Below are 21,447 nucleotides of genomic sequence, written 5' to 3'. Positions count from 1 at the left end.
GGTACAAGTAACAAATTATCTAATATAATATAACAAATTATCTAACTATAATAATTAAACAAAACATCTTAAAGCTGAGTTATATCTAGTACATAAGTCAGATGACCCTGCTTGCGCGCGCCTTGATCTTCTCGCTGGGGCGCTTAGTGATCAGCTTGGGCTTCGCCACCTGCGCCCTCTCCAGCAGCTCGTCTATGTACCCCCACTCGTCACAATCCTGCGGCATGGCGTTGCCCTCCACGTTGATGCGCAGCAGCCCGCAACCAGGTTTCCCCGATATCCAGCTTTGGTATGTCAGAACATCGTGCAGCAGTTCGACAGTCGCATAGTGCAAGTTGTTGTAGGAGAGGTTGAGACAAGTTAGACATAAATTACCAATACAGTATAGCTGGCCCTCCCGCGGCGTGGTGCAGTCGGTGGTGAAGGGGTCGAAGTAGGTGCCCACCAGCTCCAGCGTCATGTTCTCGGCGCGCGACAGCAGCGCGTCCGCCGCGCTCACGCCCGACGTGATGCTGGTCTTCCGGGTCCGCATTACGGTCCTACGTCTGGTCATTCGCGAGTCGTCTTGATTTCTATCTTGATTTAGCTCTTTGATACACTTTTTGTAAACATCGTATTTCATTTTCAAATATTCTAAAAACCGCGCCCGCTTTGCGAGTATTTCTTCTTGTGTCACAAGAAACTCCATTAGGCTTCTAAGAATATAGCTGGCACCAACGTCAGTGATACGGTTGCCCGCTAGATTGAGATATTTTAGGGTACGGTTGGAGCGTAAAGTTTGGCCTAAGACGCTTGCACCTCTATCGCCGATTCTGTTCGAGACTAGACTCAAAATGCTAAGTAACTTGGCTGCGGGCTTGGGGTGCGTCAACAGGTTGGCTATTTTAGCGGTGTCGTCGTCGTCCAACTTACAACGAGCGAGAGACAAACTCCGCAGGTGTGTCGTCTCGCCGAGCAGGAGCTCATAGTTACGTCCGGCGACCGGTGAGTCGTCCAGGCAGATCTCACTGAGCTGGCACAGGGTTAGGTACTTGCTGATCTCGTACAGCCCGACCGTGGAGAGCGGGCCCCAGCGGATCGTGAGTTTGTAAAAATTCGTCTGGTAGGGGAGGCAGAACCCGATTATTTTGAGGAGGAGGCGGGGGATCTCGACGCAGCGATAGAAAATGAGTTCCACGAGGCGGCCGTACGTGTCCAGGACGGCCGTGAGCACGATCACTGTGTCGTCATAGAACTGCGGCGACATGATTTCCGAACTCTGTAACTGCGTGTCCGACGTCGGCACCATCGATGCCGTCGTCGCAGTTGGGGCTAGCGATCGCCGAGATTTCTTCGGCTTGTCTTCCGCCTTCTGGTAGTCACCTGAGCCATAGAATTTCAGAAAGTCAACCACATTAAATTAGTGCCAACTGCTAGAACTACATACTTAAAACTCCTTTCGGTTTATTAAATAATATATGAGTAAGCATATTGTAAATTCTGTTAGCTCTTGTTCATGACCAGGTGACGTAACAAGGCTGATTATCTAATCAAGGCTGATTATCACAGCGACAAAGTACTAATGCGAGAATCCCTCGATTTCGTATTAGTACTTTGCACACCCTCGAATGGAAATTCGATTCGTTCTTAATTTATTATATGTATGTAAGCAATTTCAGACCAGCTCACCTTGCACCTTGATGAGGATTTTTACATCGAAGGGCGCTTCGAGCTGGTAACAGGCGTAGGGTAGGAAGGTGGGCAGGTCCTGTGGAGTGGGACGCGACGGCGCGCGAGAATATTCTTCATCTGACATGTTCATTACTACTAAACCTGGCTATTTAACAATGTTCTCCTAAATAATATAAATACTTCCTATTAAAATATTACGATACTCCTATGAAAATGCGAAATATATTGTTTACAACGATCTAAAAACACTTAGTACAAAATTGATTTGATGGGAGCTCTTAGCACTTTGACTTTTTACAAAATCTTTTCTAAATCTTGCTGCCAGTTACTTTTCTAATGATTATAATTTTACTATAGGTTTTATTTTAGGATAATATATTTTTTGACCGAGAACATCGAGAGAGAACGTATTAACGCACGCAAAAAGTTACGCTCGCTTCTGTGTTAGTGAAATCGGCAAAAAAGCTAGTGTCCTTAGTTAAAATATGACATAAAGCTTTTATGGACGCAAATTAATACAAAATTGATATAAATTAAATAATTACTATGGGGACAGAACACTCAGTAAAAGGATACCGTACCTTGTCAACAGCCTGCCCACCAGTATACGAAATAATAATATAGAAAAGCTTTTTGCAGAACTCTAAAGACTTACCTTCTGGCAAGCATGTGAGTAACGACCTTTCGTTGCCTACATTTTTATCAAAGGAAGTCTGAATATTAGTGAATATATTATCTTAAAAATTATATATTGTTAGTATCTTAGTTATTATCTTAAAGATAGAATATTATAAGTTTAATTGTAAAATTGTTAGGTTAATAAGATTAAGTCATTACGCTCACAGGCAAACTGTGCAAACAGTTTTGTGGGGTTTATACAACGTAAATAAGTATAATGTAAACAGTTTAATAAATCATAAATAAATAATAGGCATCATGAAATCGAACTACCTCCACATTGCCTCGGATAACACACACAAACGTACTCTGTTGGGTTCCGGAATAAAATCAAATTTTTAAATTTTCATATTTTATTTTTTGTGTTTCTTGTGAGATGACGGCCGATAGAAAGGTATGGAAGAAGATGACATGTTGCGCCGACCCCAAATAAAATAATTGGGATAAGGGCAGGGGATGATGATTTTATTTTTTGTATCAACTGTTGTGGTACTAAAAATCCGGCTCGATCTTACCTCCTGATAGTCTGATACCCTCGGCAACTGTTACTGAAACTCCGCTACGAGTACCGAGTTTGGGCTTGTTGTTGATTTATTTTTTTAAATAAATAAATAAATATTCATTTCTTAGATTTGATAAGTTTGGTTTAGACACAAAATGAACCGAAAAAACAGTCTAATTTTGTCCTTAAATGTCAAACACTACTAACGAGGTGTGAGAGAAGCAAATCGCTTAAATGTAGCTAAATAAATAGAAATCGATGAATAAAACAACATTGTTGGTCTAAAGTTTATTCTATAGGCACATAAAGTTTTACGAAAATATACAAACCAGTGAAATGTTACCAAATATGAATGTTCTAGAATGTAAGTATGTGTCTATTGTAATGTTATCATAACATGTTGAGAGTGTGTTCTGTGGATGCCGACCGAAATCTTATTACGTTTTTTTTGTACTAATATAAGGCTGGTGGAGGAATCCCGGTATATCGTGTGTTGTGTAGGTTAGTTGGTGTTCTCTCGCTTGACGCCGCTGAGCACGATGTACGGTGACTGAGTCTCGCGTTGCTTGTCCTGCAACATCTGCAACGTGCCGAGGGGCGTATCCGTCGAACTCATCTTCTTCATTAACTATAAAACAAGTCATGGTTGAAGAATGAGTTCAAATAAAGAAAAAACATTTAAAAACTACAAAGACAAATACTCAGCGTCTGAAATCTGAACGAATCTGTTTATTCATATAGAATGAAAAGAAAAAAATATTTTTTGAAAAAACACATCGCATCAAGATCGGATACGTGGAGGGACAAACAGCAAAATTTATTTAACAAATTGCAAGCATATACTTTTTTAATCGAAACTGAATTGTTAGTTTCAATAATATCCACAACGATAGATAATAGTAGTAGTAGTCTCACCCCTTCCTGCACGGCCTTTTTGATCCGCTTCTCCTGCTTGTTCTTGCCGGGGCCCTTGCCGTGGAATTTATGCGACAGGTAGCGGAAGGCCTCCTTGGGGCACAGCGGGCGCCCGTCGTCGTCCACGTACTCTAACTTGATATTCGGCCGGAAGTTGTTCTTTTCGCGGAAGTCCTGCAGCGGCCCCGAGTGCCCGCCGCGCTCGCGACGACCGTACTTGTCGTCCTCGCTGAAAGAAATAATATTATTAGTATTTAAGCATGCCACGTCGGAGATAAAGTCAGACTTATGTAGAGTGTAATATTATCGTCGTTTTTGCACAACGTTGCAACAATTATAAAAATGGAGAGGAGCAGTATATAATTTAGAAATAGTTGGGTATCGGCGGGCGGCTCACCCGTAGGTCTTGTCCTCGATGGAGTAGTGTCGCGCGGTGAGCAGATGGCGCGCGGCGGAGTGCGGCATGGGCGCGGCGCCGGCGCGCTCCAGGTAGCCCTTGCTGAGCGCCAGCTGCAGCGCGCCCCACACGCCCGCGCCCAGCGACGGCTCGGCCGCCAGCCCCACGCACGAGCCTGCACGCGCACCCACGACGTCAGTAAGCGAAACGATTCATTAAGACTCCTCTTCCCGTCAAAATATCACAAGCGTAATGTTACCGGCGGCGAGGTCTGCGGGCTTCTCGTTGTCGACGTCGACGCGACTCCATGCACCGGCGTTGTTGTCTCCCTCTGGTTCTACTTCCATGTCTTCACGCTCGAAATCCTAAACCAATGGAAACGTTATATGTCGACAGTATATAAAATCGCCTATAAATTTATAGTCATTGTTACTGCAAATGTTAAGTATAATCTTTTGCTACCAGTAAAATTAATTTATCAAGTATCATGAGTCTAATGACAAATGTTTTATGGTTATTTTATTTACGAAGAATATTCTAATGGAACGCAAATTTCACAAAACGAAATATCAGAAGCGCCAAAAAAAAATACAGATATTATTTTTTTTACATGGATAAAAATTTCCATAGCATAAGTTAGTAGTTATGAGGTGAGTTCTCACCATGATCTCCGCGAGATGGTCCCGGTTGCCGGCCTGTCCGTACGTGGGGATGTCGCCTAGCGTGCGGCAGAACTCGGCCGTGGCGTCGAGGACCATGGAGCTGGCTGCCGCTTCAGTGTCGGTCGGCTCTTCCTTGACGCGTTCTAAAATCTCCTCCACCTGGTGGCAATTGACAAACATTAAGATGCTTAAGAAGATGCGTAAGAGCCTTAGAGCGAAGGTGCGTGAGCTCTTAATTGAGTGTGTTTGCCCTTGGCGCTTGGCAATAGCTATGTAGTTCATAGTAGGTGTATGAGCGAGGCTGGTACCTTGTGCGTGTGCGCGGCGGCCTGGCGCAGGCGGCGCGCGCGGGCCAGCGCGGCCTGCAGCTCGCCGTCGGGCTCGGCGTCGTCCGCGTCGCCCGCCAGCCCCGCCAGCCCCGCCAGCTGCGCAGGCTTCACGTCTGCACACACAACCACATCACGAGACGTGTTGCAACATTGACAGACATCGAAAGATTCAATCTAATTACAATATTTATATGGAGGATATTCTCATGCTCTAACTCGAGTCTGCGAGTGCCTAGCTATAACATAAGTCGTTTTGCAAAATAATCAAACGAAGTACATGACCAATAGCTGTAACCTTTCCTTTGTAACGTGCGACATCTAGCGCGCTTTGTATAAAACTTCAAATATCACTGACACCTATGTGTAAAACAACACAATGATGTAGACTCACCCGTGTCGTCGGTCTCGAGCGGCGCGGTGCCGGCGTCGTAGTCATCCACGTCTATGGGCTCTTGCTTAGCTTTCTTGCGTATCTTGCCCTGCAAAACGAAATAACGAATCAAATAAATTGAAGATGAATTAGAATAAGTTCAAGTAAAATGTGGAATCCAGCATGTCACCTTTCTCTTGGACTTCTTGAACTTGGCCTGTATCTCGTGCTCGTCCAGGTAGTCAGAGGCGAGGCGTAGCTGCGGCAAGTTCAAACTCTCCAGACGTTTTTCGCCGCCGCCTTGCAGACGCTCTTGGCGCTAAAAGAGAATTTAATTGAAAAATTTAGTAACGAAAAGGAAAATAAGGAAAAACCGTTTGAACATTGGTATATTCTTTGTGTCTTATGTATCTTAGAAACAAGAAAGAGAAATGGTAAGTTGCGGTAACCGCTGTCTCACCATGAGGTCGCGGAAGTGCTTGTCGTCGAGCAAGTGTTCGTCCCCGATGTGGAAGCCGCGCGTCTTGTCGTCGCGGCCCTTGTGTATCTCGTCGTCGTACTTGGCCAGTACAGGCCGCGCGAAGCCCAGCGCCGCCGCCTCCAGGTCGGCCTCGTCGTCGTACGCGCGGTAACCTGCTTTAGCTTTCTTAGCTTCTAGCAAGTTCTGTGAATAAAGAAGACCATAGTCATTGTGAATTAAAGATAATTCCATGTAAATTCGTAACCAATACCCGTGACGAAATCATGTTAACTGCATCAGTTTAAAAGCATATCATTTACTACGCTCACGCGTCACGCTATGACGGATACTTTTGGTGTTTTGTAACAGTTAACCTTACGCATGACGTAAATAATATATAACCTATAGATAAACAATTCAATATTATTTAATCACATAAGCCTCTTTCATATAAATAAACTTTAACTAAATAATAATTTGTATCTAGTATAAGAAATTATAAAATTACTAGTAACATAATAATATTCTGTTTATGCATTACCTTCTTGGTCCTCTCGTCGTCGACGATGTTGACGTTGACGAGAACATCCTCCTTGTCCTCGGCCAGCACGTCCTTGTCCGCCAGCGTCAGTACCACCTCGCGCTCGTCACCGATCTACTCACGAACCACATTATTTATCATCTCGAAATGTGACCGCTATTAAAATTGCTTACATTGTGAACTTAGATTTCACAAGAATAAAATAAAAATGTTTTTATTTAAATTGTTTGTTTGGCTTTAGCTCAGAGGATACGACAGAGCAGGTGGATGCAGCAGTGGCGGGCGGGCACTCACCGCGTCGAGGTCGTGCGCGACCCGCAGGCCGCGCAGCTGCTCGCGCGTGTAGCTGCGCTGGCGCTCGCGCCGCTCGTCCTCGGCCAGCAGCTCCGACACGCCGAACACCGCGTCCATCTCGTCCAGCATGGCGGCCTGGGGACTACACACTTCAGTATTCTATTGTCTTAATTATTCAAAGCATCATTCGCAGTTATATTCATTGAAGATTAATACAGCTGGAAGTAGTTTTAAAAACAATAGGGATGATGACTGGCTATAAAAAGAAAAAATCTCATTAGTCCCTCAGTTAGATACGTTTTTTTTTCCTTTTTCAGAAAAACTAGAATTGACAAGGATTAACTGCTTTAAAGTTTAGGAGTGGGGCTTGTGACGTAACGATATGGTGAAATTTATACTCAATCGTGACGTCACGCGAAAGTTTCATTTACTGTAAATTGGTAAATTTATGTTTACGGGACAAATTAAAAAATACGTATCCATTATTATACAAAAAACTACAAGACACTGCAAAAAAAAAAAATTGTCATCATCCCCATTACTACAGCATACATGGTATACATTTTCATTTTGGTGTTCCAGTAACAATATATCAGTTTAAAGTTATCCTGACCCTTTTAGCAGCTTCACGTTTCTGTTTGTCGATATCTCGTGACTTCTGTACCCAGGCAGCGGCGTCGTCATCCTCAGACTCTTCGGCCAGGAGTGTTGTTTGTAATCTAAAATATTAACAATTCTGCTTTATTCAAATTTTTATGTGTGTGATAAATAGTATAATTACAGGTTATATAAACTTTTTTAGTCAAGCGAAACTTCATATAGTTCATACACTATTACATACTTTTGTTCAATTTTCCTCTTTTCTTTGCGCAGTTCTAATTTCTCTCGGATCTTCTCAGACTTTTTCTGTTGCGAGATGTTAGCGGCTGGTTTGTGATAGAACTCGCCTAGGTCGTCTTTGATCTTGCCATCCTCTGTAGGACAATATAACATAACTTATTACGAATTATGGATTAGTGTATGAAGGGCATGGTGTTTCAAATAGTTTATATTTAAATACACTTCAATCAAAATTTAAGTGACATTTTTCAGTGCAACCTAAGAATAAACTATCATCTGAGATGTTGTAATAATGTGTGTTTACCGGCGGGCTTCTCTGCGTGCTCGAGCGGCTTGAGGCCGAGCTTGGCGCGCAGCTTGTTGGTGTCGTCCACGGACAGGCTCTCCTGCGCGCCGGGACCCGGCGGCGACTGCGAGCGCTCCGCCGTGAGCGCCGAGCTCTCCGAACTGCGCTCCCTGTGGGGGGGGACACAACATAGTACATTACATTAACTGTTCAAAACCAATTTAGGAGGTGTAAGTAAGAAGACTTTAGGTTATTGGAAGTTAGCCACAATTAACAAAACAATACAAACGGCAACTACATATTTTAAGTACATTGAAACAATGAGTGTAGGTGCAGTGTATACCTGTTGTTTTCGGCATCGTCGCGAAGGGAGCGGGCGGGGTCACGCGCGCGGCGCTCGCGGCTCTCACTGCTGCTACGGCTCTGCGAGCGCGTCGACTCTTTCTCCTTCACCAGGTGCGAGTCCACCGGTACCTCCTCAACTACAACAATTGAAACAGTCACTTTATCCACTGCACATTTCAACATTTACTCATGTAACTTAATCTGTTTAAATCGATACCATAAAACTACATCCTTTCACTCACAGACATTTGTTTACAAGTGTAGGTAGTTATTGACTTAGGACAGATAAATAATTAACATAAAACCTGAAGAAATATGTACAGGAACGTTTGTTATTGATAGCAATAAAATTTAAGTTTATGGATGGAGACACAAATATATTAAAAACACTGTATAGGGCAAAAGCAAGGACCTAGCTAATTTTGGAAACAAAATAAGGTAGAAGATTTGATTCAGAATAGCCAGCAATTATAAAGGTTAAATTAGCCCAATGGCTATGTTTTATGTTTTCTAGCCATACTTGATACTTATAACCTTCATAGGTTTGAATACCAAATTGGGGTAAAAATAATAATAACAAAACTAAGTTAAATGAGAACAACAGCTATGGTTCAATAACAATTCAAACAAAAATCAATACAAGAAATCAATTAAAATCTTAGAAGTACTTTTTTATTTTGAGAGCTACAGGGTTTCCATTACAGTAAAATTCTAGCAAAATAATGAATTTAGTGGCATGGTGGTTTAATTGAAATTATAAAATGTTGTAGAACATAATAAAATTGAATCAATTAAATCTAAGCATTATAAAACGGAGACTAAGTTAAAGGTAAGTTAGTCTGATATTTTTAAGTTTACATCAAGACTTGTAGACCAAAAAATATAAGAAACTACTATGAGCACACAACAGCAGAAATATATAGTATCTATTGTATATGGTCATATAAAATTTTAGAGCCGCTATTTATATTTTCACATGTATAAATATTTAGTTTGGCATAGTTTTTTGTAAGACTAGATTGCACAACATAAACAGAATATGTCAGAATAATTTCGTGTGCTAGCTATCTCCAACAAACTGCCAGAGAAAGTGTTAACAAATGAATGTTTCAAATAAGTATCAACTTTGAAGAAAAAACTGCATACTTTGCCTACTATTAGTAATGACATAAATACAAAGCATAAAAATAGAAAAATATGATATAAAAATTAAAACTAGAAAAATCCCTTAGCATTGGTGATCTTTCTCCACTGGAACATAAGTCCACACAACTGGTCGCCAGCTACCTCACAATACCTACCTCGCGTCAGCTCCACACAGGACGCGGTGGAACTACTCGAATGCCACCGAGTCTGAAATAACGAGCAAAAAATGCCATTATTTTGTCAAAAGGGAAAACCGCCGATGCCATTCATGATTTCCAAACGCTTAGTCAAATTATTGCTTCGAATAAATTGTGTCAAATTAGACTGCATTTGTGCGTCACTCCAGAAACGACCAAGCATGTGAAAAAAACTTTTAATGTAGATTATATACATTGCTATTGGTTTGGAAATAATCATTGGCATCTGGCGCATCTTATTTATGTAAATATGGAAGTGTAACTAACCGTCAGGGGAGCGGTCCCGTTTGCGATCCTTGTGTTTGCGATGCTTTTTGCGTTCTCGTTCCTCGTTTTGCAAAGGTGATCGAGATCGACTCCTGTGCTTCTTCTTCTTTGACTCTTTCTTGTGTTTCTTAGAGCCCATTGTAATATTTACGTGAAATACGCTTTTTTGTTGATATTTCTTCCGTTTACAAACAAATTGATTATAATAATAAGCACGTTGTATTTTTCAAGTACTATTCCAATCAATAACGTCAACTGTCAACTTCATTTATTACTAATCGGCCATTTTGTTTTCAATAGTGACAGCTGCACACTTCCGAAGAGGTCTGTCTGTATTGCCATTCATGAAATAAAAATGAAAATTTAACCATATTGCCGCTGCCGCGGGCCGCGCTGGGATGAGTTTTGTCTAAACAAGTTCCTTATGTTGGGAATCTAAAATGTAATAATCGCCAACAGATGGATTGTGTATTATATACTCGATCTTTATCACTTGGCGTGTAAGTCATTAGCCAGGAAGCAGAGTCTTCGGTTATTCTCAAATGAAAATGCTAATGTTGCAGGCTGTCTTGTTTTGACGCTCACATAGTATAGTTTAATATAAAAAACTGCTCAGGCACGAGTTAGACTCGCGAAGTCGCGACACTGAGGTTTCCATACAAATGTAAAAACCTTTCTAAACTGCGATCTTTGTTTTTAGCATTTGTTGTATTTGCAAAAACCTCAACTGTCTAGCTAGCACGGTTCATGAGATACGTACTCTGTGACGGCTGGCCAACGGAGTCTTCTTGCAGGTTTTACCTTTGGTTACAGAACCCTGAAATGGGTTTAGATTTGTTTCTTAGGGTAAAAAGAAAAACATCTGTGACGAAGGCAGTACAGCCATAGGTTTACCGAGTAAGCTAATAAGTAAATTGAACTCATTATATTGTTTTCACATATTTTATTGATTTACAAAACTCAACAGTATAAAATAACTTACAGAATGCTTGGCATATTACTTAACCGTAAGGCATATTCACATTTTAAAGCATCTTTATTGCCAATAGTAGAAATGTTATACGTATACTGAGGACGGCCCTATCTGTGTCGATGGTAAATGCTTAAATAAATATCTAAACAGCAGTCATATTCATATTAAATACTGTCAGGCTTTGATATTTGTAGCCTCAAGAAATCATTATACATTACTTGAAACAAGTTTAAAATAGTATGACTTTGTTGGAAAAATGCAATTTTTTGATGATTTTTTTTCCTGAGCCTCATAAATATGTATTTGATATGCGACTTAAAATGCATATTGAGCATTATATAAAAATAGGAATGTTATATGTACAAAAATAAAGATATATTTACAAGACACTTCAGATATGCATTATTGCTAAATCTATTCACATACTCTTCAAGTCTTATATCTAGTTATGTGTACACAATATTTAATAAAATACATAGCACAATTAAATGTTTAATGCTTGATATAAATTGATTTCTAGAAGTATATTTCATCAAGGGTGTTATTAGACTGTAGTAACCAGCAGTCGCCCACAGCTCTGCTGGCAGTTACATATCACATTCGTTTATGTTTACCCAGAAGTTTCGTTAAGTTATAATGATTGAATTCTTTAATGTTTTCTAAAAGGAAAACTTGTTACATTTCTATGATCTGCATGGTCAAGGAGCATCAGTAAGTTAAAATAATATATTAAAATACATGAGGGATACTCGCCTAAAATAAGTTCTCAAAAAATATTTTTGTGACGCGTACATACCCGAATATTTATTTTATATCGGTTCAATCTTAATAAAAATATTTATGAATACACTACTTTCAAAAATTATAATATTTTTCACAATATTTGGCACAAGTGGTTTGAAAGTATTGCTTTAGGAAGACTTTTGTAGATATTAATGTAATACGTGTTAAACTGTGACATGTAATACATTTTCTATTCATGATTTTTTTTTTATCAATCAGCACACGTAAAAAAATCCTGGATAAGTCATAAAGCCAGTTTCTTGAACGCTAATTAACACAACAATTAATTAATCGATTGTCAAATTTTAATTTATTCATTTTATTGTTTGTTAATATTGTGGTCATACAATAACAGTGGTGACTACTGATTGGTGAAAAAAAATATAAAAAACTTCGTCAGTCTTCCAGAAACGAGGACCATCTACTGGAGATTATTTACACAGTCTCGATGCAATGATCACTTTACAATCCACAGAAACAAACTCATTTTAATATAAGACACCGTGTCTCGTGTTCTGGAGATGGTCAACAGCCACATTGTTTACTTACAGTGAAGTATAAATGTTGCTCCTTTTTCGTACAGAAATAAATACATCGTAGATGTTAGCTGCTTTTACTTTATAAGCTAACTTAAGATGTTTTCAGTTGTCTAAATGACAATAATGATTAGGGCATTATCTATAGGTAGTTACTGAGTCGGAGTAGTGGTATCCGTGCGGTCAGAAGAGCGCGTGTGCGGGCAGGATGCGCACGGGCGCGGGGCGCGGGCCCGGGCTCTCCCACGCCAACACCACGCCTGACGCGAAGCAGCCGAACAGCAGCTGCGAGTCGCTGCTGTACGTCAAGCTGCAACACAACATGTCACACGTAAAACCAATTCCTCAATTAGGAAACAAATCAATTTTAAGCAGGAATCAACACTATAGCACCCTTACAGTAACAGTTGGCTACACATAACTCTCAGAAGGGTTGTATTACCTGATGAGCGGCGAGCGTGTGTCGGGCGGCGGGATGTAGAGCAGCGCGCGCAGGTCCCAGGACGAGAACAGGCGCACGCCGCCCGTGTCCAGGCCCGCCGCGATACCGTTCACACTCACACCCTCTGGCGCGTTGGAGTAGCAGATGCATGTTACGCGTTCGCATACCTTCACGCTCCCTGCGATTGAAAATTACTTCATTAGTAACAAACTCTATCAGAAATTTTAAGAAGACAAAGCTTTAAAGTAGGTTTTACTAACCGACAAATCTCGCGTTAACCGTATGAACTCTGATTAAGGAGTTGTATTTGTAGGCGGCGTCCTTCTCGTACGCCTCCATGTGGTCATCGTCGGGCACGTCGGGCGTGTTGTCCGAGGTGACGTCACTGTTGTTATTGCTGCTGGAGTTGTTGTTGTTACTGGATTTCAAGTCATGGACCGAGGCCACGTCGCAGAGAGTCTCGCTGATGGTCACATGCGTCACTGACAACATATCCCGGTTGGGCAGCGTGCGAATGTATGTCAATCTGTGGAATAGAGGAAGAGTGGTTTATATACTGTTTCTTTTTTGTCATATACGTAGTATACGCGTCCGATAAAAGAGCATATTTTGTTCATCGAGTCTTGTTTTACGTGACGTGTCTGTACACGCTCGCCGTACTTGTTGAGGTCCCAGAGCACGATCTTGCCGTCGCAGCTGGCGGTGACGAGCAGCGCGGCGCGCGCGGCGGCGTGCGCGGCGGCCACGGGCTGGTCGTGCGCCAGCAGCACGCGGCGCTGCACGCGCGCCGCGCCGCCGCGCTCGCGCACGCGCAGCGCCAGCACGCGCCCCGACGCGTGCCCCAGCAGCGCCACGCCGCCGCCGCCCGCGCCCGAGCTGCACGACGTCACCACTTTCGTAATCTAGACGACCAGAAACACGTTATTTATGTGCATTCAATATGCTCTCGGACATTTTGTGTCCATGTTTTTGACATTCAGAATAAAATGGTTTCGATAGAACTCACTTGATCCAGGGCACACACTTGTAGTAACAAGTCTGGCCGAGCGTCTCGTCTGCGTTTTAATCGTACAATGTTGTCCGAGTGTCCCCACGACAACAACGCCAGAGGTGGTTGTCCATTGTTAAGCGTGTTGTTGGATGTCGTCTCTCCTGTAACAGATGAGTTAGTTAGTAAAATGAAAGCAAATCATACCATGTTAGATCCGTTTGGTACTCTATGCTATATGAGCATATATATAATATGAGCATATTATATATATGCTCATATTCAATATATTATATAGAAAAGTGACCTAAAAATCCCTGTTGGAATAAACTAGCATTTTTATAACATTTCAGAAATGTTTACTTTGTCTGAAATTAAACCTGGCAATTGAAATATATCCCATCTCCTACATTTTTATTCGAGATCGAATATCTGAGATTTAGAAATATTCGAGATCTGAAAACTTTTTAATCTAACTATAACACTGATTTTGCAGTATACTTTCCTTTTTTCAGTGCGTTAGTAAACCCTGTTCTCGAATCTCGCAAGATAATTAAGGTTAAGTTCAGCAGGCATGAAATACAAAGAAGTCGTCTGACCGTGCATGGCGAGCAGCGCGGTGGCGCGGCCGGGCACGGCCACGCAGCGCGCGTGCGGCAGCGCCAGCAGCGCGGCGGCGCCCGGCAGCACGCGGCGCGCGGCGGGCGCGGGCGCGGCCTGCCCCGGCGCGCCGCACCAGCGGCCCCAGCGCGCGCCCGCCACGCCGGCCCACACGGGCGGCGCGCGCGCGGGCCCGCGCAGCTCGGGCGCGGCGTGCGGGTGCGGCGCGCGCAGCAGCTGGCGCGGCGCCTGCCCGTACGTGCGCACCATGGCCGCCGCCGCCGTGCGGTCCACCTCGTTCTCCAGCGCCGACGGGTCGAACCCGTAGTAAGTCTGCCGGGACACACCCGAGTTACTATTGCCGCGATCGACATCATCACTCCGTGGTGTACGGTGAGTATGCTTACGCAAGCCGGGAACACGTTGATGGCGTCGAGCGCGGCCTGGCCGGTCTGCTTGTAGCCGAACACGAGGTCCACCCAGTGCGGCAGGTGCTCGGTCACGTAGGGCGACTCGAGCGCCTGCCGCTGCACCAGCGTGAACAGGCGCGCATCCGCCGCCCAGGGGGGTAGCTCCACGTCGTCCACGCCCGCGCCACACTGACGCTTACCCAGGTTCAAACCTACACAGATACTCGTTATCGTCATTGCGTAACATATTGCAGCTACGACACTTCTTCGTCACAGACTACATACCTTCGTTGTTGTGGAACAGCTCGGGCAGATAGAACATCTCTGGAATAAGCTCCTTGACGTCGGTCGGCGAGTCATTAGTGATCAGCCGCCATGTTGTCGCCAACGAGTGAAACGTGCGGTCCGGCATGTCGAAGTTATTGTCTGGTATAATAATGTACATATAAAAATATGTTGAACAATCTGTTTCAGGGTGAAGGTGATCCTAACAATGGGAGTACAGAATCAAGGAAAGGGAAACACGTACGAATACAAACCTTGATAGTTAAGGAAGAGTTCTGTGAAGGGCGGCAGCCGCACCAGGTAGTGCAGCACTCCCCCTGAGTTAGAGTACAGCGAGGCGTAGTGGTGAGGCTGTCGCGACAGCAGCGGGCTGCAGCCTTCGTGACGAGCTGACTTCAGATCCTAGCATGGATCATAAATAATAATTAGAACAATTTTGGCTAGGAAAACTATTAACGGATGGGGATGTAATACTTACATTATAAATACTAATATAGTGTTGTTCCCTATTCTTGTTCTGGATAGCCATCGGTTTGCTGAGGTCCCTGAACGAGGCGGGGTCGTTGAGGTCGAGGATCCTGGAGCTGTAGTCCGCTATGACGAAGGGCAGCACCGGGTACTGCATGAGGTCGTTGTAAGAGCGCCCTCCTAACCCGTTCAGACGCATCAAATACTCCCAGTTCGTTATACTACCGTTCCTCCATTGTGTCATGGCTTCTGTTAGAGTGTCTGGCTCGATTCTGGACAAAATTTATGTTTCTTTATTCGTGCAGATGTGAATTTTGTTGATACTTATTTATTTATTTAATTATCACACTAATCTACCATTACAGGTTACTTCACCTAATGCGGTAGCTAGGACTAATCAAAGGTCTAAGTATTTATGTGAACTAGGGTTTCAAAGATTGAATTATTATGCACATAGTTGCAGGTCTAAATTCCAACAACTGTTTTAATATGTTTAATATGTTATTTTCTGATAATTCTGATATGCATAGGCAATAAGTTGCTCCTCCTGGAATTGCTTGTTGCTTCATCCACTTTTCTCCTAGATATGAAATCCTTACAACCTGAACTGTTTTGATGATGAGTAGACTCACCTGGCAGGAGGATGTGGCGAGGCGGCGAGAGCCTTCAGGAAGGCGGCTCTCTCGTGCTGGTCCGCGAAGGCCAGCATGTGCGCGTGGCCCGAGCTCAGGAACAGCTCCACGGCGCGCTCCTGCAGGCACCAGCGCCGCGTGGCCACCTGCACTACGGCCTCCAGCGGCCAGCTCTGGGCCTCGGGGGCCGCCTGCACTTCTGGGATGTATAGCCTGGCAAAAATTTACAAAAAAGGGTTCTTTAAATTATACGTACTTGCTAATAATAACGTTTCTGTTTTAATATCATAGTGGGAGGTACTATTTTTCAGTGTCATGATGAGAATTTTTTTAGATCACCTATTCATTGAGGAAGAATCGGCGTTCATACCTGTCCTTCCTGGGCAGCAGCATGGGCGTGTCCTCGGGCACGAAGTGTATGCAGCGGTCGCTGAGCAGCAGCTCGCCGTCCAGCTCGGCGGCCACGGTGACGCAGGTGACCCTGGCCATGTAGCCCACGGTCTCGTGCAGCTGCAGACGCGCCACCAGCCCGCCCCGCACCGCGCCCCAGCCCCCGCGCGCCCCCACCACGCCCCGCAGCGGCGCGCGCCGCCGAGCGCTCTCTGCGGAGGGGGACGTGTTACCTCACAGGTTACCAAAGCTGTGCGCATCACACTGGAAGTCCATGCTCACCGGCTTTATGCTGGTACTGCGGCTTGAGGAACTTGGGGTTGATGTGAAGGTGTGCGCGGCGCAGGCGCACGCGCACTCGGCCCGGGCCCTCTGTGGGGTCCAGCTGCCAGGAAGTCGGGTAGGAGCGGGGATCGTGCCATACAGCTGGAAATACACCGATAGTATTCGAGGGGAAATACAAAAAAAAACAACACGATTTTTTACAGGGCTGCTAACTGCTGCATTATTGCAGCTGATATTAAAATGAGTAGCATTGACAGCACTGTGACAAGCACTCAGTGAGTACAGTAGGTACCTTGCTCGTGCGTGTAGGTGTCGATGAGCCGCTGCCAGGCCTGCGCGGCGGCGGCCTGCTGCGCGTGCGCACGGCGCAGGTGCTCCATGAAGGCCTTGCGCTGCGCGTTCTGCGCGTCCACAACACCGCGCGTCACACACATCGCGCTCTCCGTCACCTTGGCGGCCAGCCCGTCCTTGCTCCACACCACTCTGATGGAACAGATAGCATCATGTGGGTGTTAGAGAGTGACATGTATGTCTGCATTATTACGGCCAGTGTATCTCGCTGGCACGTACTTGGCGAGCAGATGCCTGGTGCGGTCCTGGCGGCGGGCGCGGCGCTCGGCGTCCTGGCGCAGCAGCGCGGCGGCCTCGGGCGCCAGCGCGCTGGACGCCAGGCGCTCGCTGAGCGGCGCCTGCGTGCCCACGGCCCAGGCGCGCGCCCAGTCCGTGATGGCCAGCTCCACGCCGCCCTCGCCCTGCTCCGCCGCGCCGTGCAGGTACTTCAGCGTCGTCAGCAGGTACACCGACAACTATACATCAAATTCAAGGTTCATTATGATTGTTGTGTCGCAAAAGAACAGGGCTTTATGACTTAAAAATGATTTGTGAAATAATTGTCAGTTGACCTTCCTGAGCTGCGCGGGGTCGCTGGGCGTGAGCACGTGCAGCACGGGCGCGGGCGCGTGGTAGAGCGCGCGCAGCAGGGCGGGCTGCAGCGCGCGCGTGCCGGGCGCGGGCGCCGCCGCCCACCAGAACAGCTCCTGCAGCGGGCCCGCCCAGTCCGCGCCGCCCGACACCCACCACTTGGGCCGGCTCGCCGCCGTGCCGCTCACCGCTGCGGGGACGTTAGCGTATAATTACAAAATAATAACGGAAAGAGTTGTATTGTGCACAAATTTGCGTTTTAAGATGTACAATTATATAGCATAGCATGTGCGTTGTGTTACCGAGCAGCAGCGTGTTGAGCAGGCGCTCGAACAGCAGCTGGTCGGCGGCGAGCGGGCGCGCGGGGTCGTGCGTGAGCAGGAAGGCCACGCCGCGCGACACGCACGACACGTGGCGCGCCGCCAGCTCGCCGCGCTCGCCGCGCGCGCTCTCGCCCAGCGACACCGCCGACGACAGCACTGACAATGCACGATACACAGATACAGTGCACAACTATCAATAATAACAAGAGGAAAATCTAAGTTTGTCTTCCAGCTCGACAAGTTGTGTTATATTTAAATGATGCAACGGTTACACTAGTTTCCGATCCAACCACAGTTCTTAATCATGATCTGTCAATATACCGTCATATTTTCAGGGCAAGATAGCGGCAGATGCAAATGGTGTCGTGCTACATACCGGTAGTAAAGTAGTTGTGCTTGGTTTGCGCGTTGTACGACGAGTGCAGCTTGTCCTCGAGGTAGTCGAGCTGCGCGTTGTAGAGCGCGACCTGCGCGTCCCGCGCGAGGCGGGCCACGCCCCCCGCGCCGCCCCCCTCCCCGCCCCCCGCCCCGCCCCCCGCCTCGCCCGCGCTCAGCTCCACGTACGTCAGCATGTGGTGCAGCTCCGATATCGTCTGCATAACATATTGCTCAAATAAAGCAACCGACAACATTTAAAAGAAACCACGCAATAAGTAGGTAACGTTCTTCAGTCACAATTAGGAACTAAAGAACACATGACTGATGAACAATACATAAATGATGATGCAGGACCTGCATGCTGTGTTGTGAGGCGAGCGCCTTGATGGCGACTCTGTTGAGCAGCTCGTACAGGTCCTCGAGCAGCAGCTCGCGGCCCTCGAAGTTGGCGTCGGGCATGAGTCCCACGCCGCGGATGGACCGCACCACCACCTCCACCAGCGACACTTCGTTCAGGAGCTTTAGCGACGCCTGCACGGGTAACGGAATTATGAGGTTGGAACAGTCTGTACATGGCGGATTACGAGCCTCATTTCTACCAAATAACTAAAACTAATAAATTAGCTATTAATTATTTACTACAATTAAGCAGTAGGAGGAGCTCGTGGCTATGCTATAACTGCATAAGTGATTCGATCACAGATAAAGCTATGCTTGACGCGGTTGGTCCGTAGATGGGTGACCATCTTTGTCATAACGAGTTCCTCCATGTTTCGGAAGGCACGTTAAATTGTGGGTCTGGCTGTTATTCCTACATCTTTGACAGTCGTTACAGATAGTCAGAAGCTTGAAAAAGTCTGACAGCCAGTCTAACCAAGTGTTGCCCAATTAAATGGGTAAAGGAGGTCAGATAGGCAGTCGCTCCTTGTAAAACACTGGTACTTAGCTGAAACTGGTTGGACTGGTAGCCGACCCCAACATAGTTGAGAAAAGGCTAGACCAATGAAAATGATAGTTACTACAATTAAGCACTGCTGTTAAAAGATTTTTTTCTAACGTAAATGTCTTTTAGCTCCATATCAAAAGCTGAGTGACAGTTAGTTCTGCTTTCCGCTTATCAGTTGCAAGCACTTGACCTTGTCGACGATGCGCCTCGCCAGCAGCGTGAGGTTGTGCGCGAGCGGCACGTCCGCCAGGCAGCACGGCAGCAGCGCCAGCAGCGGCGGGCAGCGGTGCAGGGACTCCTCGCTCACGTCCACCCAGATGTCGTCCTGCACGCAGCCGGGACATGTTAATGTTAGGCCTCACTTATACAGTAAGACACTGGTAAATATTAGGTAAGCGTCGACGTACATCCAGTTGGTCCTCGAGTGGAACGTCGCATTTCGTGAGTAGTGCAGCACATGCGGCTGCCAGCTCCCAAGAACCCTCATACAGTGAAATCTGGGAATAAATAATTTCATTTTACAAATGCTATATTATTTTACGAAAAACGCCACAGGTTTAAGTAACGAATACTCAATAATTTAATATTGCACCGGGATAATGGTTTTGTTGGTTCAAGATTTGTTTTGCTTGGTTCTGGTCCTGAATTTACGATCGAATAGTGATATAGTCTTATCAGGGTCGTCAGTTTTCGTCTGAGCGGTGTTCCGAGCTGTGTTGCTGTCCAGTTTTTGACCTCCTGCACACGCGTGGCGTGTTACCTGGTTGGCGAGGTGGATGTAGTAGTGCTGCGCGTGCAGGCGGCGCTGCGTGTCGGGGCTGGCGCGGCGCGCGAGTGCGGCCAGCGCGCGCACGGCGGCTGCGCGGGCGCGGGCACACCGCTGGTTGCTGAGCACGACCAGGCTCTCCGCGCTCACCGCGCCGCAGATGGCCTGGCACAGCACACGGTTATACAGCCATGTCAAACAACAGAACATTCAAAATAGGCAAATACCATAACATATTAAAATATTTTGTATAGTTCGAGCTAAACGATCTTACTCAAGTTACCAGGCTATTCCCGAATATGGACGGTTTGAATTTTCACAGATATTACATATTATATCAAAAATTAAAATCAAGGGATTTTCATTTACCCAGTTTACAAAATTCGGTAGATATTAAGGCGTGTTACCTGTTGGTGCGCGTGGTCGGGCAGCAGCGCCAGCGCGTGCCGCAGCAGCAGCAGCAGGCCCTCACACGCCGACCAGCCCGACGCCGCGCCCGCGCGCACTCGCCGCTAATCACATCAAGTTATTTCATTACGTAATCAACTTTGCAGGCATTTTTATAGTTATAGTATTTGATTATGAACTTATGTACATAATCAAATATCTATCGAGCATCCTAAAAGTCACTATACTCAGTATTTTCTTTAGAGCAAAATAAAGACACGTATTACCATATCGTCGCGGTCATTAACGTTATAGAGGTGCAAAATAATGTCTCGAATCAAAATAACGTATTTTCTTAATGAATTGATTCAACTGTTTTAGATTTAGACTGAAGATGGTTGGATGGCGAAATCAAAAATTATTGGTCAAGTAATTTGCCTTGAAATTCATGACAGTGATTATACAATGGCAGTAATGTATGGGATACGTAGTATTGGCTGACCTGATGGTATATCCCGCTGGTGTACATCTCGACGGTGGTGTGGTTGACGTCGTCCACGTCTACAACAATGTACTCGGTGAGCTCCTCCTCGCGCGGGCTGCGCGCCCCCCCGCCCGCGCCCGCCTCCTCCTCCACCTCGCCCCCCTCCCCCTCCCCCTCACCGTCGGCGGAGTGCACAGTGTCCAGCTCTGCAACCGTCACCACTACTAAGCCCCCTCAATATACTACTGGTGCTTGTATGTATCGATTTTCGAACAATGTGTGCTAACGTCTCTTAATATACTACTGTATTGCTTTGGGAATAACTTGTTTTAGCTAATACTCACTGTTAATAGTAAAAGTGCTAAAGCTTATTCCTGTAGAAATAACATCCCGTGCAGTATAGAAAAACGTTATCTACTTAAGGTAAGCGTGAGAGCTAATATGACTACTCTAACCCTTCATACAAATTGTAGAAGTAAAAGCATTTGGGGTAATAGTAAGCTGAGTATAACTTGAGTAGGAACAAAGCTCGGATCAGTTCATCAATATT

General features: G+C 45.4%; 3 protein-coding genes across 3 annotated transcripts in view; all 3 read right to left on the bottom strand.

Moving 5' to 3' along the window:
* Positions 1–15: 15 nt before the first annotated feature.
* Positions 16–2,721, bottom strand: LOC113497579 (leucine-rich repeat-containing protein 71-like). The gene is made up of 2 exons (XM_026877168.1): positions 1,669–2,721; positions 16–1,362 (listed from the first exon to the last, which is right to left on the bottom strand). The coding sequence occupies exons 1-2, from the start codon at positions 1,799–1,801 to the stop codon at positions 98–100; spliced, it is 1,398 nt and encodes a 465-aa protein (XP_026732969.1). The 5' UTR covers positions 1,802–2,721; the 3' UTR covers positions 16–97.
* Positions 2,722–3,124: 403 nt separating this feature from the next.
* Positions 3,125–10,184, bottom strand: LOC113497625 (U4/U6.U5 tri-snRNP-associated protein 1). Its single transcript, XM_026877222.1, has 16 exons — positions 9,901–10,184; positions 8,289–8,427; positions 7,964–8,115; positions 7,661–7,793; positions 7,433–7,538; positions 6,820–6,954; positions 6,526–6,639; positions 5,985–6,188; positions 5,715–5,843; positions 5,546–5,633; positions 5,134–5,267; positions 4,826–4,984; positions 4,423–4,528; positions 4,164–4,338; positions 3,767–3,995; positions 3,125–3,479 (listed from the first exon to the last, which is right to left on the bottom strand). The coding sequence occupies exons 1-16, from the start codon at positions 10,037–10,039 to the stop codon at positions 3,354–3,356; spliced, it is 2,268 nt and encodes a 755-aa protein (XP_026733023.1). The 5' UTR covers positions 10,040–10,184; the 3' UTR covers positions 3,125–3,353.
* Positions 10,185–10,828: 644 nt separating this feature from the next.
* The window catches only part of LOC113497450 (lysosomal-trafficking regulator), a 35,824-nt gene continuing 25,205 nt past the window's right edge, over positions 10,829–21,447 (bottom strand). The window contains exons 30-53 of the mRNA XM_026877004.1: positions 20,916–21,103; positions 20,434–20,538; positions 20,021–20,191; positions 19,668–19,757; positions 19,451–19,585; positions 18,669–18,845; positions 18,313–18,529; positions 17,916–18,092; positions 17,595–17,803; positions 17,263–17,498; positions 16,985–17,175; positions 16,690–16,833; positions 16,388–16,619; positions 16,018–16,230; positions 15,396–15,657; positions 15,172–15,319; positions 14,918–15,058; positions 14,630–14,844; positions 14,222–14,555; positions 13,641–13,786; positions 13,295–13,536; positions 12,895–13,160; positions 12,635–12,812; positions 10,829–12,502 (exon numbers count right to left, since the gene is read on the bottom strand). Coding sequence (XP_026732805.1) covers positions 12,376–12,502; positions 12,635–12,812; positions 12,895–13,160; positions 13,295–13,536; positions 13,641–13,786; positions 14,222–14,555; positions 14,630–14,844; positions 14,918–15,058; positions 15,172–15,319; positions 15,396–15,657; positions 16,018–16,230; positions 16,388–16,619; positions 16,690–16,833; positions 16,985–17,175; positions 17,263–17,498; positions 17,595–17,803; positions 17,916–18,092; positions 18,313–18,529; positions 18,669–18,845; positions 19,451–19,585; positions 19,668–19,757; positions 20,021–20,191; positions 20,434–20,538; positions 20,916–21,103 — 4,544 coding nt within the window. The 3' untranslated portion in view covers positions 10,829–12,375. The remainder of the gene's footprint in view (positions 12,503–12,634; positions 12,813–12,894; positions 13,161–13,294; positions 13,537–13,640; positions 13,787–14,221; positions 14,556–14,629; positions 14,845–14,917; positions 15,059–15,171; positions 15,320–15,395; positions 15,658–16,017; positions 16,231–16,387; positions 16,620–16,689; positions 16,834–16,984; positions 17,176–17,262; positions 17,499–17,594; positions 17,804–17,915; positions 18,093–18,312; positions 18,530–18,668; positions 18,846–19,450; positions 19,586–19,667; positions 19,758–20,020; positions 20,192–20,433; positions 20,539–20,915; positions 21,104–21,447) is intronic.

Source organism: Trichoplusia ni, chromosome 9 (assembly GCF_003590095.1).
Source record: "Trichoplusia ni isolate ovarian cell line Hi5 chromosome 9, tn1, whole genome shotgun sequence".
Classification (NCBI taxonomy): domain Eukaryota; kingdom Metazoa; phylum Arthropoda; class Insecta; order Lepidoptera; family Noctuidae; genus Trichoplusia; species Trichoplusia ni.
The sequence above is the reverse complement of the archived record's forward strand: the minus strand, read 5'-3'. Positions and strand labels throughout refer to the sequence as shown.